This window comes from Belonocnema kinseyi, chromosome 4, assembly GCF_010883055.1.
Source record: "Belonocnema kinseyi isolate 2016_QV_RU_SX_M_011 chromosome 4, B_treatae_v1, whole genome shotgun sequence".
NCBI classification, from domain to species: Eukaryota; Metazoa; Arthropoda; class Insecta; order Hymenoptera; family Cynipidae; genus Belonocnema; species Belonocnema kinseyi.
Window position 1 is genome coordinate 17,464,848 of NC_046660.1, and position 18,212 is coordinate 17,483,059.

The 18,212-nt window shown below is 26.9% G+C and overlaps 1 protein-coding gene across 2 annotated transcripts in view; it reads right to left on the minus strand.

Moving 5' to 3' along the window:
- LOC117171244 (mediator of RNA polymerase II transcription subunit 28-like) overlaps positions 1 to 18,212 on the minus strand; it is a 67,399-nt gene that overhangs the window by 33,665 nt on the left and 15,522 nt on the right. For both annotated transcript variants that reach the window (XM_033358359.1, XM_033358358.1), the window contains exon 3: positions 7,414 to 7,589. In XM_033358359.1, coding sequence (XP_033214250.1) covers positions 7,414 to 7,589 — 176 coding nt within the window. The remainder of the gene's footprint in view (positions 1 to 7,413; positions 7,590 to 18,212) is intronic.

The following is an 18,212-nucleotide window of genomic DNA, read 5'->3' on the forward strand; positions in this document are numbered from 1 at the left end:
TAGCTAGGGTAACCAACTTTATTAGTGCAAACTTTAATAAAAAAATATCTACAGCAATGTTAATCCTTGATCTGGAGAAGGCTTTTGACACCGTTTGGCACGCAGGCTTGATTTACAAATTAAAAAAGTATAAACTATCAACATATATTATTAAAATTGTTCAAAATTATATCAAAAATAGAACATTTGTGTTTTCTGTAAATGGAGTAAGATCTGAAGAACAGGACATCGAGGCGGGAGTAGCGCAAGGTTCAATGCTGGGTCCAATCCTATTTATTTTCTATATAAATGATGTACCACGAATGATAGGTGTGCTGCTTTCATTATTTGCAGACGATACGGCTGCATACACAGCGTCAATGAGCAAAAGACTGGCGGTAATTAGACTGCAGAAATATGCAAACGTTGTTGAGAATTTTTTTGACAAATGGAAACTTAAAATTAATGTTAATAAGACTCAATTATTTTCACACGCAAAGATAAGAAAGAAAAAATACCAGAATTCATTATGGGTGATAAAATTATTGAACCAAGGTTACAAGTGTTATACCTTGACTTAATAATGCATTATAGACTGAGCTTTACTGCACATGTAAAAGCGATTAAAGGAAAAGTGACCAAAATGATAGGTATATTATATTGTCTAATCTGTAGAAGAAGTAAGCTTAGTATTAAAAACAAAACCATTTTGTACAATGTCATTATTCAAGCACTGATGCTCTACGCGGCACCAATCTGGAGCAATACAACTAAAAGTAATATACTTAAGATACAGAGAGTACAAAACAAATATATTAGCATGATAACTGATGCAAAACCTAGAGAGAAAAATATTGATCTCCATAGTAAACTCAATATGCCTTCTATAGAAACAGAGACATATGATAGGACAAAAAATTTCTATGAAAAACAAATACATAATGTACCTGATATGCAGGAGGCGAAATTATTGACAAAGGAGGAAGCTCCGTTTACTATGAAATATCAAATGCCATATCATATATTGATAAATAGGTGAAATGCGTCACCTCAGCATCATAGTTTGTAAGTTCTAGTCCCTAGGTTTAAGCTCAAAATGTATATATCTAGTGGGTTTTTGATGGAAAATTTTTTACCCAAAACAGTATTATGATTCGCAAAAGCGTAACAAACTATAGGAATAAAAACGAGCACAAAAATATGAACAAGTAGGCCGCGTTCGATAGAATGAACTAGACACCTAAATCTGTTATAAGAATAGACAATATCGTATGAATGTATACCTGTTGTAAATTAAAAATTTGTTATATGATCAATAAAGAAAGTTGCAAAAGAAGAAGCGTGTCAGTTACAATCGGTCCATAAGTAAGAAAAGACCGGAGCTCCTCTTACGTTACGAGCTACGCAGCAGAGAGTGCATTAATCAACACCCACCGACCCTTTTCAGGGCCACCAAAACGTAACGAGGAATACTCCTTTTCGGATTACTGGGTGATAAAGATAGGGTAGAAGAGGATAACTCTGAATAAATAATTTCATCAGGGAGGAGTTACCAAATGATTATTTTCGAAATTATAGTAAGCCGCGAACCATCATCTCAGACCGTGGTTCGTGCTTCACGTCACAAGATTTTAAGGATTTTATGGAAAATAATAAAATAAAACATGTTCTGAACGCGACGGCATCACCCAAGGCGAACGGTCAGGTAGATAGGGTGAATTGCGTTATAACACCTATGTTGGCGAAACTTTCCGATCCTGCTTCCGGCAAAATATGGTACAGAATGTTAACCGACGTTGAAATTGCTTTAAACAATACTGTACACAGCACGACAGGAGTAAGTCCTAGTAAATTAATGTTTGGGGTAAATCAATGTGGTTCTGTAATTGATCCTGTGGCGGATCATTTAGAGCAAATCAAAAACACTGATGAAGCTCGTGACATCGATAAAATTAGATCCGAAGCAATTTTCCACGAAAATACCAATTACGCGACTATGTAATGGTGAAAAACTACGACACTACGCTTGGAGTCTCAAAAAAGCTGATTCTGCGCTTCAAAGGCCCCTACGAAATTGTTAAGATTCTACATAACAGATATGTGTTAAAAGACGTCGAGAATTTCCAGGTTACACAAAAACCCTACATAGGTACTTGGGAATCATGGAATATGAAACCTTGGTACGACGATCTAATTTCTACGATATGTAATGTTTATTCTGAGTATTTCTCGTACGACGACTTAGTTTAAGTTACTTTTAAGTATCAGTTTGAGTCAAATTGTCTTGTCAGCATGGACGAGTTTGTAGGCAATTCAAATTTCTAAAGTGCGTGCCACTGGCGCTCCTTAGGCCCTACGTGCCGCCAGTCACTCAGTCTGTTGCGAACCGCAGAGCCGCAAACACTAGTCACGCAGTACTTCAATGTAGTCTTTCATTATTTGAATAAACGTGCTTTCATTAGTAATCAAATGTCTTACACAAACAACACATGACGTCCAAAAATTTCTTGACATCTGTTTCCATTTCCGTAAATTTATTGAAGGGTTTTCCATTATTGCCAAACTATTTTATGAGTTACTGTGAAAAAACGCCACATTTAAATTCACAGAATTAGAATTGCAAAAATTTGAAACTCTTAAGCAAAAATTGATCTCAGTCCCAGTTCTCAGCATTTACAATGCGAACGACAAAACAGAACTCCACTGCGACGCTAGTAAAGTGGGCTTCGGAGCAGTGTTGCTAAAACGTAAAACAGATAAGTAACTGCACCCGATTTTTTATTTCTACAAAAGAACTTCCGATTATTAAACCAAGTACCACATCTTTGAGGTAGAAACCCTCGCGATTGTCTAAGCTCTTCGATGATTTAAACTGTACTTGCAGGGTATTAAATTCAAAATACTTACGGACTATAACTATCTGAAACAAACTTTAGACAAAAAGGACGTTAACGACAGAATTTCGAGATAAGCTTTAGAATCAGAAAGATACGAAAAAATCATCGAACATAGACAAGACTCCAAAATGTGTCACGTGGATGCATTTAGTCAAAATATTATGGTCATCGAAGAAAACTCATTTGAGTCAAATCTAGTTATCTGTGAAAATCGAGACCAGAAAATTTGTGAATTACGCGAGAAACTCTAGAAAACGCAAGACCAATTCTACGAAATGAGGATCGGTATTTTATATCGCAAGCATGGTGAAGACCTTCTTTTTTATGTCTTGGAGGAGATGGAGAATCGTGTGATTCACAACTACCATGACAGCTCTTCCTCGAGGCAAAGGAAAAAAGGTCTTTCCTACAACCGCCACGTGGCCACCAGGAGCCACCGAAGGGGATCAGAGGCTTGGACGCCTGGCTCCTCAAATTCCAAGGGTTCGTTTTTGTCGAACCACTAACCGAACCTAGGTCACGACTCTTGCCTGCCTTCTCGTTGAGACCAGACGTTTTGGTAAACAGAGTTTAGATTTTGTACTTAGAATTTGCTTTTGTCACAAGTTAATTAACTTTAACTAATGTTTTGATCGTATCAATGTTGCGATTAAAAAGTCCTGCGTTATTATCGCAGTATTCACAGCCTGTAGTTAAGGCACTTGAAACATATATATTCTTCACACACAGTTTAGCGTGTCTGCAAATGCTAGAGAAGATCTTATGTCAAATCATACAACCTTTTTCGTCAAGAACTTGTTTCATGTTTCTGGGCAATTAGCAATTAGTTTTTATGGTATTAATGCAAGATGCGAAAAAAGCAGAAACAATGAACCTATGGTTACATCCTTGACATGTTCGGTCACTTTTATGCAAATAAAAATGATGCTTCAATTCTAAACATTATTTTAAATGATAGAGACGGGCTGTCTATGATATTAGGAAAGGCAGACCTTTTTATTTTAGAGAGAGGATTTAGAGACATAAAGGTAGATTTAGAAAAGAAAGACTACAGAGTTTTAATCCCTCCCAGCAATGTAAGTCATAAACAGTTAACATCTAGAGAAGCTAATTATTCAGGCTTTGCTACTAAGCTTCGCTGGGCCCTCATTTATATATAAAAGCATATATTTCAGGGGCCAACAAATGTTCTTCACCCATTTTTTTACTATCAAGTACCCTCTTAATCGGTTCCAAAAAATATATATTAATAATCAGGGTTCGCTTATTTTATTAGAAAAAATTAAGGTGGCCCTCGTTGAAAAATATAGTCAAGAATTTTTTTGAAAATTAAAATTTTTGTTGCCCTTTATCGTTGACAAAATGTATCCGGAATTTTTCTCTAGCATTGTTATAACTATCTCCACAACATATATTTTCTTCGTTAAAATCAGTTAAGCCGTATTCAAGAAAAATTGATTTTCCCATTTTTTTTCGACTATAAAGTCGAAAAACATCATTTCTAAGAGTTGGCACTTTCAGTAAATTATTTTTATACAGCTGACACTTACCCCTGAAATATGAGCACAATTAGAGCATGCGCACTTTTCCCATATGCGTATTCAGCTAGAGCCTTTTAAATTAAGAAAAATTCATTTTCAACCAAAATGATCTATCTTTAACTGAAATAGTTAAACTTTCAACTAAAGAGATTAATTTTCTCCCAAAAATAGACGAATTTTCTACCACATAGTTAAACTTTCAGCCATAAGAAAAAAAAGACATTTTCCACAAAGTAGTTCAATTTTCCATTCAAAAAATGAACCTGCAATTTGAAAGGTTGCATTTTTAACAACAAAAAATTAATTTTCAACTACAATGATGAACTTCTAAATGAAACCTTCGAATTTTCAACCAAGAAGATTATTTTTTAACAAACCAGACGAATTTTTAACTGAAAAAACAATGTTTAACTAAAAAGATGAATTTTAAACTAAAATAATGGAATATTCAACTAGAATAGTTTAATTTTCATTTTAGAAAATTAATTGTCTACCAAAAGAAAGAAAAAACTATTTTTCAGTAAAATAATTCAAGTTTTTACTCGAAAACATAATTTCTCATTAAAAAAAAAAAGATGAATTCTTAACGAAAAATTAACGAATTGATATTTCGACCAAAATATGTCTTAATTTTAAATGAAAAACAATTTAATTCGAACAAAAATAACTAATTTTCAACAAGAATGAAAATTTCAACTATAAAAGATAAATTTTCTAACCAAAAAAGGACAAATTTACAATTAGAAAAAAAAGTTAAATCCAGTAAGGTAAAATTAATCTTACTAGTAAACAATAATTCTTTTTTAATTTTATATTAAAATTTTTTAAGAAATTAAGCATCCAAGGAAAAAGAACAATTTGGCACAAAACAGGAAAGTTTTCTGCCAAAAGGGATTTCAAAAAAAAAAAGTTATCAAAGAAAAACGTAATATTTGATCTTTCATTCAAAAAATATTTTTATTTTCAATGAAAAACAATTTAATTTAATTCAAAAGAAGAATTTTCCACCAAAAAGTTCAATTTTCAATTGAGAAAGATTAATTTAAACAAAAATAATAATCAACAAAATAGTATAATTTTCAACTAAAAAAATTAATTTCTGACTAAAACGATGATTATTTAAGAGCAAAATTAATTCTGAAGGAATTAAACAAATAATATTCAAGCCAAGAAATTAATTTTCAATTAAAATGATGATCCTCAAATGAATAATTTCTACCAAAAAAGACGAATTTTCGATTAAAAATTATAATTTTTCAACAAAAAAAGTGCACAGTTAAATCTTTAATTAAAAAACTAGCATTTAACGAAAGAGATTTAACTAAAGAAAATAATTTTTCACAAAAGAGTTTAACTTTCAAACAAGTAATTAGATTTTCCAAAAATAAAATAGTTAAATTTTTATGTAAAATACTTAATTTTCTATAAAAAAAATGCTACAAAAGTGATGAGTTTTCAATAAAAATGATTAATCATTAATTCGAATACATGAATTTTAAACCAAAACGATTAATTGTGAACAAAAAAGATGAATTTCTAACAAAAGAATTTAACTTTCAACCAAGCAGTTTTATTTTCTAACAAAAAAATGCATTTTTAACTAAAATGATCAATATTTAACTGGAACAGTTGAATTTTTAACCAAATAAATGAATTTTCAACTGAAATGATAAATCTTTAACAGGAACAATCGAATTTTCAATAAAAAAAATTAATTTCCATCAAAGAGACGAATTTTCCATTTAAAAAGTTAATTTTTGAACCAAAAATTGCATAGGTAAATATTAAATTTAAAAAATAATATTCAACGAAAGAGATGAATTTTTGAGTAAATTGATGAAATATTTTACTAGAACAATCTTTACATTTTCAGTTTAAAAAAAAATAATTTTAGCCAAAGAAAAACTGAATTTTCGCAAAATATCTCATTCTTCGACCAAATAAATGAATTTTCGATCAAAATTATGAATATTCGACGTAAAAAAAATGCATTAAAAAAATGGGTTTAACTTTTAACCAAATAATTAAATTTTCATTGCAAAACAAATAAAACCTGATGAAAAAATGTGGCAATTGATATTTTACACAAAAAACATTAAAGTTTTTAATAGAAAACAGTTGAATTCAACAAAAAAATACGATTTTTCAAGAAGAGTTTAATTTTTTACCAAGAAACATTTTTCAGTTGATTGAAAAAATTTGAAACAATGTTAAATACAGTAATATCAAGCTAATTTTACAAAAGAATAATCGTTCTTATTCAATTGTACATTTTCAGATTTTTACTTCCTTTTTTGACAATTGAACCATATGGTTAAAAATTCATGGTTTTTGTTAATAACGCAATATTTTTATTATAAATTTCAAGAATTTGAGTTATTTCAAATTGAATTTAATGCAGTTCGCGCATTAATTTCATTTAAAATAATAGAAGTTTATTTATAATATATTTTGTTTTCGGACTGAATACTTATTAACAGGTTCCCTAAATTTATAAAATCTTAGCAAGATTTTGTGGGAGGAGACGAGAAAAATTTCAGAAAAAACGTCCTTACGTAATTTGTGGATGACCCTTTCCTAATGTAGAAAAAGGGCCTTCAAACGGAAGAAATATGATTAGAAACTTTAAATTTAAAGTCTTAAATGTAACTTTAAAGTTTCACAGAATGAAAAAACGTCACAGACACAAATAAATTTACAGCCTTTGTCGGGTTATTCCAGATTGCCGAAAATTAATCAGAAATAAGCTCTTCAACTAGTCTATTTGCCAATTCCAAGTTCACGATTCTGCTTTAAAATAATATAATAACAAGAACAATAAAGTATATAGAGTTGTTGCCTTTTTTTTTTCTTTTTGTTTAGAAATTTCAACTCGTAACTGAACTTTCACCTCGCAACATGCCGTTGATCAAGTATTTGTCTTATTATCATCATCATAATAATCTTTTGCGACTACTTTCGTGCCTCAATACTGTGTAACGGTATTACTTAAATACCTGTTGCTGATGGAGTTGCTGCTGCTGCAATTGGTGCTGCTGAATTAACTGTTGCTGTTGCAATTGTTGCTGGTGTTGCAGCAATTGTTGTTGTTGCTGCTGCTGCTGCATCGAAGAAGTTCCGGCTCCGTTTCCTCCCGGTGGACCTTGAACTCCTTGAGTTCCGTTCGCAAGACCTTCAGATCAAATAAAAAAAATTTAGATTGATTAATAATTAGATTAATCGATAACAGAGATCACAGCGCAAAAGGAGCTCAAACAAGGAGAAACAGGGTAATTTTCTCACGAAAATGGGGGGATATGGAAAAGATCAAACATTTAATTTTACACGCGGAAAAGAACAAACATTATTTTTATAAGAAATTAAAAAATTGTTAAAGATTTTTCAATTACTTCTGTTTATAAAGAATTTATTTTAAAAAAATTGGATATGTTACAGACAAAGTATATAATCCAGGCATTACATATAATCCATAGGCATTATATACAATGCCTGACCACTTCACACAAAGTGTATAATCGGATACTTATTACATACTTTGCTTAGGCAATATATATAATTCCTAGGCATTGTGTATAATGTCAGGCACGAGATAGGCAAAGTATATAACCCAGGCATTACATATAATCACTAGGCATTATATATAATGCCTGGCCACTTCAGACAAAGTGTATAATCGGATACTTATTACATACTTTGCTTAGGCAATATATATCATTCCTAGGCATTATGTAGAATGTCCAGAACAAGATAGGCAAAGTATATAATCCAGGCATTACATATAATACCTGGCCACTTCAGGCATTACATATAATACCTGGCCACTTCAGGCACAGCATATAATCGGATACTTATTATATACGTTGATTAAGCAATATATATATAATCCCTAGGCATTATGCATAATTTCCAGCACGAGATAGGCAAAGTATATAATGCAGGCATTACATATAATCACTAGGCATTATATATAATGCCTGGCCACTTCAGACAAAGTTTATAATCGGATACTTGTTATATACTTTGCTCAGGCAATATATATAATCCCCAGGCATTATGTATAATGCCCGGCACAAGATAGGCTAAGTATATAATCTTTTTTTTTTAAATCAGGTTGGCCATTTTAATCGAGGAAATCAATTCCCGGTTTTTCCCCGGATCGCAAACATTTTTCAAGGTCAATGAGATTAAAAAAATATGCCCGCTGTGCGGGCATATTCCCATTGCGCGTTGGACGCTTGACGCTTTGCGCCAGGTTAGAGCGCGCGGGTACACTCTCACGCTTCGCGCTCGTTTTCGTACGTTTAATGCGTACACTTCAACTACATTTTTCCAAATATCGTGAATACTATAAATTAAATCGAAAACTGTGATTTAAACTTCTGAGGAATTACAGCCATAAATTGTAACTAAATTTTTTTTCGATTTTTTTTAAAGAAGGTTCTCAAGGCATTCACATTGCGAAACTTGCGCTTCGCGCTCGATAGCTTGTGTCCAATTGGAAAACTTCATGAAATCATTTGTAAATCTTGTTAAAATCTACTAAAAACAACGCTTTAAACTTTGTACACTTGAATTTTAGATCAATTTAAACTATTAAAAAACCAAAATGGCATCTTTTTGGAAATGATCAAATTTTTGGAACTTTTGTGTAATTAAGGAATTTCACAATAGTTTCGAAAAACATATATTTTATATCTAGCAGAAATTTGGATTGATAATTCTTAACCTATTAAACAAATTTTTTTTGCTTTTTTTGAAAATTTTAAAAATATTGAAAAGCATATAATATAACTTTTTGAAAGAGCTTAAACTTTTTAAATTGTTGTCTAATCGGAAAATTTAACTAGAATAGTTTCTAAATATATTAGACATCTAGTGATGATTAAAAAAAAATTTCCTAATCTTTCAGAAAAATATTGTTTTCTATTTTGCTGAACATTTTCAAAATTTCCAAAAGTATATAACTCTTCTAATTTTCATTGAAATTAAAAATTATATTTTGATAATTAACAAGTATTCTACCCATCTATAAGAAACTTTAACAAAAATTTTTTAATTTGAAAACCAATTTTTTTTCATGTTTTGAAAATCCTCTAAATTTTTTAATTTTGGTTGGAAAGATCCGTTAAAAACCAGAAATAAAAAATTTGGAAGAATACATTACACTCTCATGAATGAAAATGTAAAAATGGAGCACTAAAGCTAACAAAATTTCCACTTGAGGTAATAAAAATTGAGCTGCAAATGAAAGCGCTCAAAGTGGAATTGTTATTGCTCAAAGATTTACTCGTATAAAATTAAAGGTACTAAAATTTTTCAATATAAATGAACTTTAAAATTTTCAAAATTATATAATATTAAGGAATTTTAAGCTAGAAACATCAAATATTGAAAAACTGAAAAAATTTCAACTCAACACTTCCTAAATTAGAAATTCAATTATTTTCTTTTTAAATAGTTTGAACATCCTTGGAAAGCTCCAAAATTTTATTTCAAAATCTTAAAAAATCTAGAAGTTGTTTTAAATTTGTTTAAAATTTTTAATTATTTTGGAAATTTTTTCAGAGCTTTTAAATATCTGTCAAAATTAATTGAATTTTTTCTACAATTTTCAGAAAATCCTGCAAATTTTAGAAAATTTCTTTATAATTTGGATGTATAAATAACAATTGAACATTTAATATTTGGAAGCGAAATTTGAGTAATTTTAAGAGATATTTAGAAGTTTTGAAAAGATTCTTTTCAAGAATTGTGAAAGGCTTCAAAAGAATAAAAACATTTTCTTAAGATTCCTATGAAAATTAAAAATAACTTTTCATTTTGAAAAATTATTTTAAGAGAATATTTAAAAAGTTTTTCAAAGATTTAAATAAAATGTTCAAAAAATTCTAGAAGATTTTAAGAAAACTTTCTAAAATTTCCAGGATAATTTTTTATCTTTTTAATACTTCTAAATATCTCTTAAAATTACTCAAATTTTTTCTACAAATATTCATTTGTAAATTATACATAAAAATTTGTAAACTTCATTTACAAATTAATCTTCTTAAATTTTTTAATCTTTTTTTTATTCAAAATCTGAAAAATAGTTATTTTACATGAAAAATGTTGAATAGTATAATCAATTTTTAATTTACAATTTTCATCAGATTTTGAGTTTTTAGGAAAATAAAAATCTAATACAATTTTTAAGAGATTCATGACAAGCGACTTCCCAAAAATCATTTTAACCATTTTTTATTTAACAAAAAAGTTCTTTTTTTTTGTAATTTTTAAAAATGCCATTTTTTAAGATTTTCAGATTTATAAAAAAAAGGCATTAATCAGTGAAAGAATGGTGTGTCCACATTTATACCTGTAAAAATCAGACTTTCGATTTTTGGCGGTCCTTACCGTTTTCCAAATTTGTTTGTTTTAGGAAAAAATAAATTCCATATTTTTTCAAATCGGTCAATATTAACTAGTGCCCCCATGCTTTTGAAATTATTATGGGATTATTAATGAAAAAATCTCGGTTTTCGGACTAAAAAAGGCAAAATATCAGTTTTATGTAAATAATGACAATTAATTTCAATAATAATATTTCTAACTTAAATCAACATATTTCACGATTTACACGATGAAAAAATGGTTTAAGTGAATACAAATTGTTTAAAAGATTGACAAATATCCTAAAAAAATTACTTTTATAATTCGTTAATTGTCCTTAACTTTAGAACAATTCGGGAAAAATTGTTCGAACGAAAAAAATTGTTGAAATAATTAATTTCAAAATTTGTTAAGTTTGAGATATTATTATTGAAATTCATCAACCGTATCATTTATCCCGAAAAATATTGACTTTTTACTTTTTAACATGTGAGAAAAAAATTGTTTAAACAAACATTAATTGTTTAAAAAATAATAATTAGTGACAAAATAATTGCAAATTTGAGACTTTTTGTGACTTATCGAAATATTTTCCAGCTGGTTAGTAAAATACAATTTATTATGGTAAAAGAAAATTAATTAGGTTCTTAAAAAAAATTTTAAATGATAAAATCAAGTTGTTTTAGGCCAGAAACATTAGAAATTAAATTATTTTTCACCTTAAAAGTTCTTAAATTAGAAGTTAAATTATTTGCGTTTTAAATAGTTTAAGCGTCCTTGAAAAACTTAAAAATTTTATTTCAAAATCCTGAGAAATCTAAAAGTTGTTTTACATTTTTTCAAATTTAACATTATTTTTGAAATTTTTCAGAACTTCTAAATAACTCTTAAAATTAATTAAATTTGGCCCACAACTTTTTCAAAATCTTGAAAATTTGGATTGATGAATAGAAATTGAACACTTATTATTTGTAGAAAAAATTAGAGTAATTTTAAGAGACATTTAGAATTTTTTATCAAACAAAAATTTAAAAGCTTTTTAGGCATTGTGAAAGGTTCCCAAATAATTAAAAACATTTTTTTTTATATTCCTAGGAAAATTGAAAAAGATTTTTCATTTCGAATAATTATTTAAACAGAATATTTAAAAATATTTTAAGTTATTTCCAAAATTGTAGTAAAAATTCTATTAATTTTAAAATATGTTTAGAAGTTGTGAAAAAAATGTTACACACTTCGTTTAAATTACTTGCCATGATTTCAAGTTTTAAATTAATTGACATAAAAATATTATTACAATTTATATAAAAGTTCTGAAATTTCTTGAAAATCCGTCTTTTTTTCGTTAAAAGAGTACTCTCATTAGTTGAAACTTAATATTTTTGTTTAAAAATTAATTTATGTGTTTGAAAATGTCACTATTTTGTTAAAAAATTCGTTTCTTCTTTCATTGAAAATTTATTTTAGTCACTGAAAATTTCAGTATTTTATTTTTGCTAAAAAATTGTTCTTTTCAGTTGAAATTTCATGTATTTTCTTGAAACTTAAATATTTCTTAATTGAAGATTTACGTTTTTTATAGAAATGTACTCTTTTTCTTTCATATCTTTGGTTGAAAAAAAATGTGATTTAAAATTTCGTATTTTTTTATAGAAAATTCATTTTTAGTGTTGAAAATGCCACTATTTGATGAAAAAATTATATTTTTCGTTGAAAATTCATCAGTGATTAAAAATTAATTTTTTTAGCCAAAAATTTGTTTCTTTTCAGTTAAAAATTAATTTTTTTAACTGAAGCTGCATCTATTCCACTTTTGCTTGAAAATTTATATTTTTAGTTGAAAATTAATTCATTTTGCTGAAAATTCGTTTTTTTGTTTGTTTAAAATTCACTTTTCTAACTGCAAATTGAACTATTCTAGTTTTAGTTTGTAAATTTATATTTTTTAAATTTTAAATTTATATATTTTATTCAAACTGTATCTTTTTTATAGAAAATTCATCTTTTGCGTTGAAAATTTATATTTTTAGTTGAGAATTATGTAATTTTCCTTAAAACTCGACAATTCAATTATCCGAGTTTTGTTTTGTAAATTTCTCTTTTTTAATGACAAATTCAACTATTTACGGTGAGAAATTAAACTCTTTTGTTAAAAATTAATTTCTTTCTTCGAAAATTCATAATTTTAATTGAAATTTCGTTGAAAGTTAACGTATTTTCTTAAAAATTCAATTTTTTGTGGAAAACTTACCTTTTTTGAGAGAAATGTAATTTTTTTCGTTAAAAAATATTTTGTTTCGTAAAATATTTAATTACTATATTTTTTGTTTATCTTTGGATAAAAAAAATATTTAGTTAAAATTTCGCTTTTTTTTATAAGTTTATCTTTTGAGTTGAAAATTCCACTATCTGAACTGTATTTTTTTTGGTAGGAAATTCATCTTTTGGGTGTAAAACTAAATTAATTTGTTGGGAATTAATTTTCTTTTTTTTAAATTGATTGTCTTAGCTGGAAATGTAATTCTTCTATTTTTGGTTAAGAAATCTTTTTTTTTTATGAAACAAAAACTGTTTTTTTTTAATTCGTTTATTTTAACACTTATTTTTCTAAAATTTAAACTATTCTGATTTTCGTTGCAAATTGATCTTTTTTTATATGAAAATTTATCTACTTTGTTGAAAATGAGTATTTTTTGGTGGAAAATTAATCTTTTGTGTTGGAAATTCATTCTTAAATTTTGAACTGATTTAAAATCGTCTTAACAAATCAATTATTGTTCACTTTTTGATACTTCAAGTACAGTTCAATTTTTAAAATAATTTATTTAATTTATATTTATAGTTGATCAACTAAAAATGTTTTTTCACCCAAATTTTTAATTTCAAACGCTTTTAATTTTCACTTAAGTCTTTCAAGACTGCTTTTTAAAATTCTTTAAATTAAAAATGTACGTATAAAAATTAAAATCTAAAACAGAAAATTTTGTTGTTCTGTTTTGATAAAAAAATCCAAATACTTTGCTAAAAGTTCAGCTGAATTGTTGAAACTCAATTTTTTTGGTTAAATATTTATATTTCTTGTTGAAAATTTAATTATTTCATTTTTTTGCTTCAAAATTAATATTTTTAACTTAAAATTAAATGATTCCATTTTCGGTTAAATATTTACCTATTTTAGTTAAAAATTCAACAATTTGGTTAAAAAATCATCTTTGTTAGTTGAAAATTGAAATTTCATGTATTTTCTTGATCATTTAGCGGTTTTGTCGAATATTAATCTTGTTGGATGAAAAATAAATTTTTCTGTTGAAAATTCATCTCTTTGGTTACAAATTCAAAGATTTTGCTAAAAAAATTATGTTTCTTTTTTTGTGGAGAATTAATTTTCTTCGCTGAAAATATAACTATTTCATTTTTGGTTAATTTTTTGTATTTCGAAATTGATACATTTTGCTGTGGATTCGTTTTAGGAAGAAAATTAATTTTTTTTAATGGAAAATTGAACTATATTGTTGAAAATTCCATTTTTTTATAATTAATTTGTTAACAGATTTAACTATTCCAATTTTGGTTGAATATTGATCGTTTTCAGCACAAAACTCAAATATTTGGCTGAAAAGGCATCTTTTTTAATTGAAAATTTAAGTAATTGGTTGGAAATTTATAATGAACTTTTTTTTTTGAAAATTCCTTTTCAGTGAAGATTCACAAATCTAGTAGAAAATTGATCTCTGGTTAAAAATTCAAATATTTTGCTAAAAATATATTTATTTTTAAAATCAATTTTTTTTCGCTGTAAATGTAACTGTTCAATTATTGGTTGAAATTTTTTTTTCTATAAAATTCATCAATTTTTTGATAAGAAATTCATTTTTTTGTTAATAATTCATCTTTGTCGTTAAAAATTAATCTTCACGGTAGAAAATTAATTTATTTGGTGGAAATTTTAATTATTTGGAGAAAATATTAATTATTTGGTGGCATTTTTTTTTAGATTTAATATTTGAACATCAATTTTTAGGTATTTGTTTGTTTTTTTGTCATTAAAAAATAATTTTTTAACACAAAATTAAGCCATTCCAATTTTGGTTGATATTTTTTATTTGAAATTTCAACCACTAGGTTCAAAATTAATCTTTTTTGTTGAAAATGAATTTTTTAAACTGAAAATTCAACTAATTGACGATTCAAGTAATTGGTTAAAAATTCATTTAACAAATTTTTTTTGTCGAAAATTAATTTTCTTCGTTAAAAAATCAACTTTTTAGTAGACATTTTTATTAGTTGGACATTGACGTATTTTTTTGGAAATTCTTTCGCAGAAAATTGAGGTATTTTGTTAAAAATTCGTTTTTTTTTCTTTTGTTTAAAATGAATTTTTAACTTAAAAGTGAGCTATTCCGTTTTTGTTGCAAATTAATTTCGTAGATTGAACATTTAAATATATTTTGGAAAATTCGTTGTTTTTTAATGTTGAAAATACATTTTTTTAACAAAAAATTAAATTAATTGGTTAAAAATTCAAATATCTGGTTCAAAATTTGTTTCATTTTTGGTTGAGGATGATTTTTTTAAGTGAAAATGTAACTATTGCTTTTTTCATTACACATTGATATTTTGAATTAAAAATTTATCTTTTCTGGTTGATAATCCATGTATTTTATTAAAAATTCATCTTTCTTTGTAAAAAAAATAAATTTCTTGGTTTAAAACAATCTTTATGGTGAAAATTCAATTGTTCGGTTAAAAATTCCAATTATTTGGTTACAAATTAAATTATTTATTTGCAAATTAGATGTTTTGTTTAAAAATCATATTTTCGGGTTGGAAATTCTACTTTTTGGCTTCAAAATTTGAAAAATCGTCCATTTTGATTAAAGTTTTATCGTTATAAGTTTTAAATTAAACTATTTGGATAAAAATTTCTCTACTTTGTTAAAAATTTAATTATTTTGTAAAAAAATTCTTCTCGTAGAAAATTAATTTTATTGGTTGAAAACTCCTCTTTTTATGTGAAAAATGGAGCTATTTTCTTTAAAAATAAACTATTTCATTGAAAGTTTAATTATTTTGTTCGAAATTCAGCTGTTTTGTTACAAATTTATCCTTTCGGATTAAAAATGCATCTCTTACGATAGAAAAGTAGTCTTTCTTGATGCAGAATTTATCTTTCTCGGTTGAAAATTAACTTTTTTCAATTGAATATTCTTGAATATTCAATTTTCAATTGAATATTCAATTGAATATAATATATTTAATTGAATATTCATATTTTTAGGTAAAAATTTAGCTATTTTGTTGAAAGTTTAATTATTTTATTAAAAATTCAAAAATTTAGTTTAAAAAATCGTATTTTTGAATTAAAAATTAATCTTTTATGATAGAAAAGTAATATTTTTTTTATAAAGAATTCATCTTTCTTGGTTGAAAATTAACTTTTTAAATGGAAACTTCATTTATTTTGTTAAAACATTCTTCGCTCGGTAGAAAATTTTTTTTTTTTTTTGTTTAATATTCATCTTTCTAGATGAAAAATGGAGCTATTTTGTTCAAAATTCAACTTTTTCATTGAAAGTTTAATTATTTTGTTCAAAATTCAACTATTTTGTTACAAATTTATCCTTTCGGATTAAAAATGCATCCTTTACGAAAGAAAATTAGTCTTTCTTGATCCAGAATTGATATTTCTAGATTGAAAATTAACTTTTTAAATTGAGGATTCGCGTATTTTAATGCATAATGTTCTTTTGGTAGAAATTTATTCTTTTTAGTTAAAAAAATCACTTTTTTAAGCAATAGTTCAGTTATTTTCTTGAAAGTTTAACTATATTTTTCAAAAGTCAACAATTTATTTTTAAAAATCGTATTTTTGGATTACAAATGTAGCTTTTATGGTAGAAAAGTAATTTTTTTTTAAAATTCATCTTTCGTGGTTGAAAATTAACTTTTTAAATGTAAACTTCATTTATTTTGTTAGACATTCTTTTTTTGATAGAAAGATGCATTTCGCTGGTTAAAAATGCATCTTTCTAGGTGAAAAATTCAACTTTTTTTAATGAAAGTCTAATTATTTTGTTTAAAATTCAAATGTTTTGTTAAAAATTCTTCCTTTTGGATAACAAAATCATCTTTTATGATAGAAAAGTAATCTTTTTTATTAAGAATTAATCTTTCTTGGTTAAAAATGATCTTTTTAAATATAAACTTCATTTATTTTGTTAAACATTCTTCTTTAGGTAGAAAATTGAACGATTAAACGAACTTACCTGTAAGTGAAGTTCAATCGCAATTATATGAAGAAGCCCCTTTCAAAGAGATTACAGAATGTAGTATTCCCTTCATCTCGCTAGATGTCACGACGTTCAGAGTGGGGGTAAGAAAATTTTCCCCCATGCGCTACTACTTTGCGCGTTCCAAGCCAACCTCATATCTTTAGAGTATTTAAAATTGCTAAGTTCTTATTAGGGTTTAGGGATTTAGAGAAAAACCCAAAACAATTTCTAGAATTTTTTGGTGGGGTGGGACTGTAATCTCTTTGAAAGAGGCTTCTTCATATAATTGCGATTGAACTTCACTTACAGGTAAGTTCGTTTAATCGTCCAATTATATTTCAGTCGCCTCTTTCTCGAGATTACAGAATGTAGATGTTTAGAGAGAAAGAGAGCAATTTTAAATAGAGCTGTCATTTATTAAACACTCACTCTTGTTTTTTTTTTTTTTTTTGAAAATAGGTAGTGCAAATAATACCAAACAAATTAAAATTAAAATGAGCGTCCTTTTACAACTAGTACCTCTTATAATTCTAAAACAGCAGAGGCAAAGTTATCTTTGTTTACAAGTATAGGTTGATTATAAAATCTGGCAAACGTTTGCGAACAACCAAATCTTTTAACAATTAACTGAAATGCTTTATTATTCAGCTCCCATTCCGCGTCATTATTTTTCATTCTAGATAATCTGTCCGCTTGTTTATTATCAATTGATGCTATATAGGATGCAAACAATGCCCATCTTATTAATATAAAATATGGCTGTTGTGTTGTCACTCCTAAGCAGGACTTGGCAGTTACTTAATTGATCTGCTAACCTTGCTAATGCAAATTTTACTGCTAACAGCTCTCTGTAATTTATTTGAAACTTCTTTTGCTCATCAACCCAAAATCCATAAACCTGATCTAAACTATTCGTAACACCCCAACCTGTGCCAGAAGCATCTGTATAAATTTCCATTATGAAATCACCTGTTTTAATAGAGTTTATCGTAACCGGTAATGCATTCATCCACTAATTTAAATCACAAATACGAGGGTGGATTGATAAGTTCCCGGCCTGACCAAGAAAAACGTTTTTAAGAATTTTTTTTTTTATTTCTCAACATAATCTCCTCCAAGGCTGATACATTTCTCATAGCGGTGTTCTAGTCTAG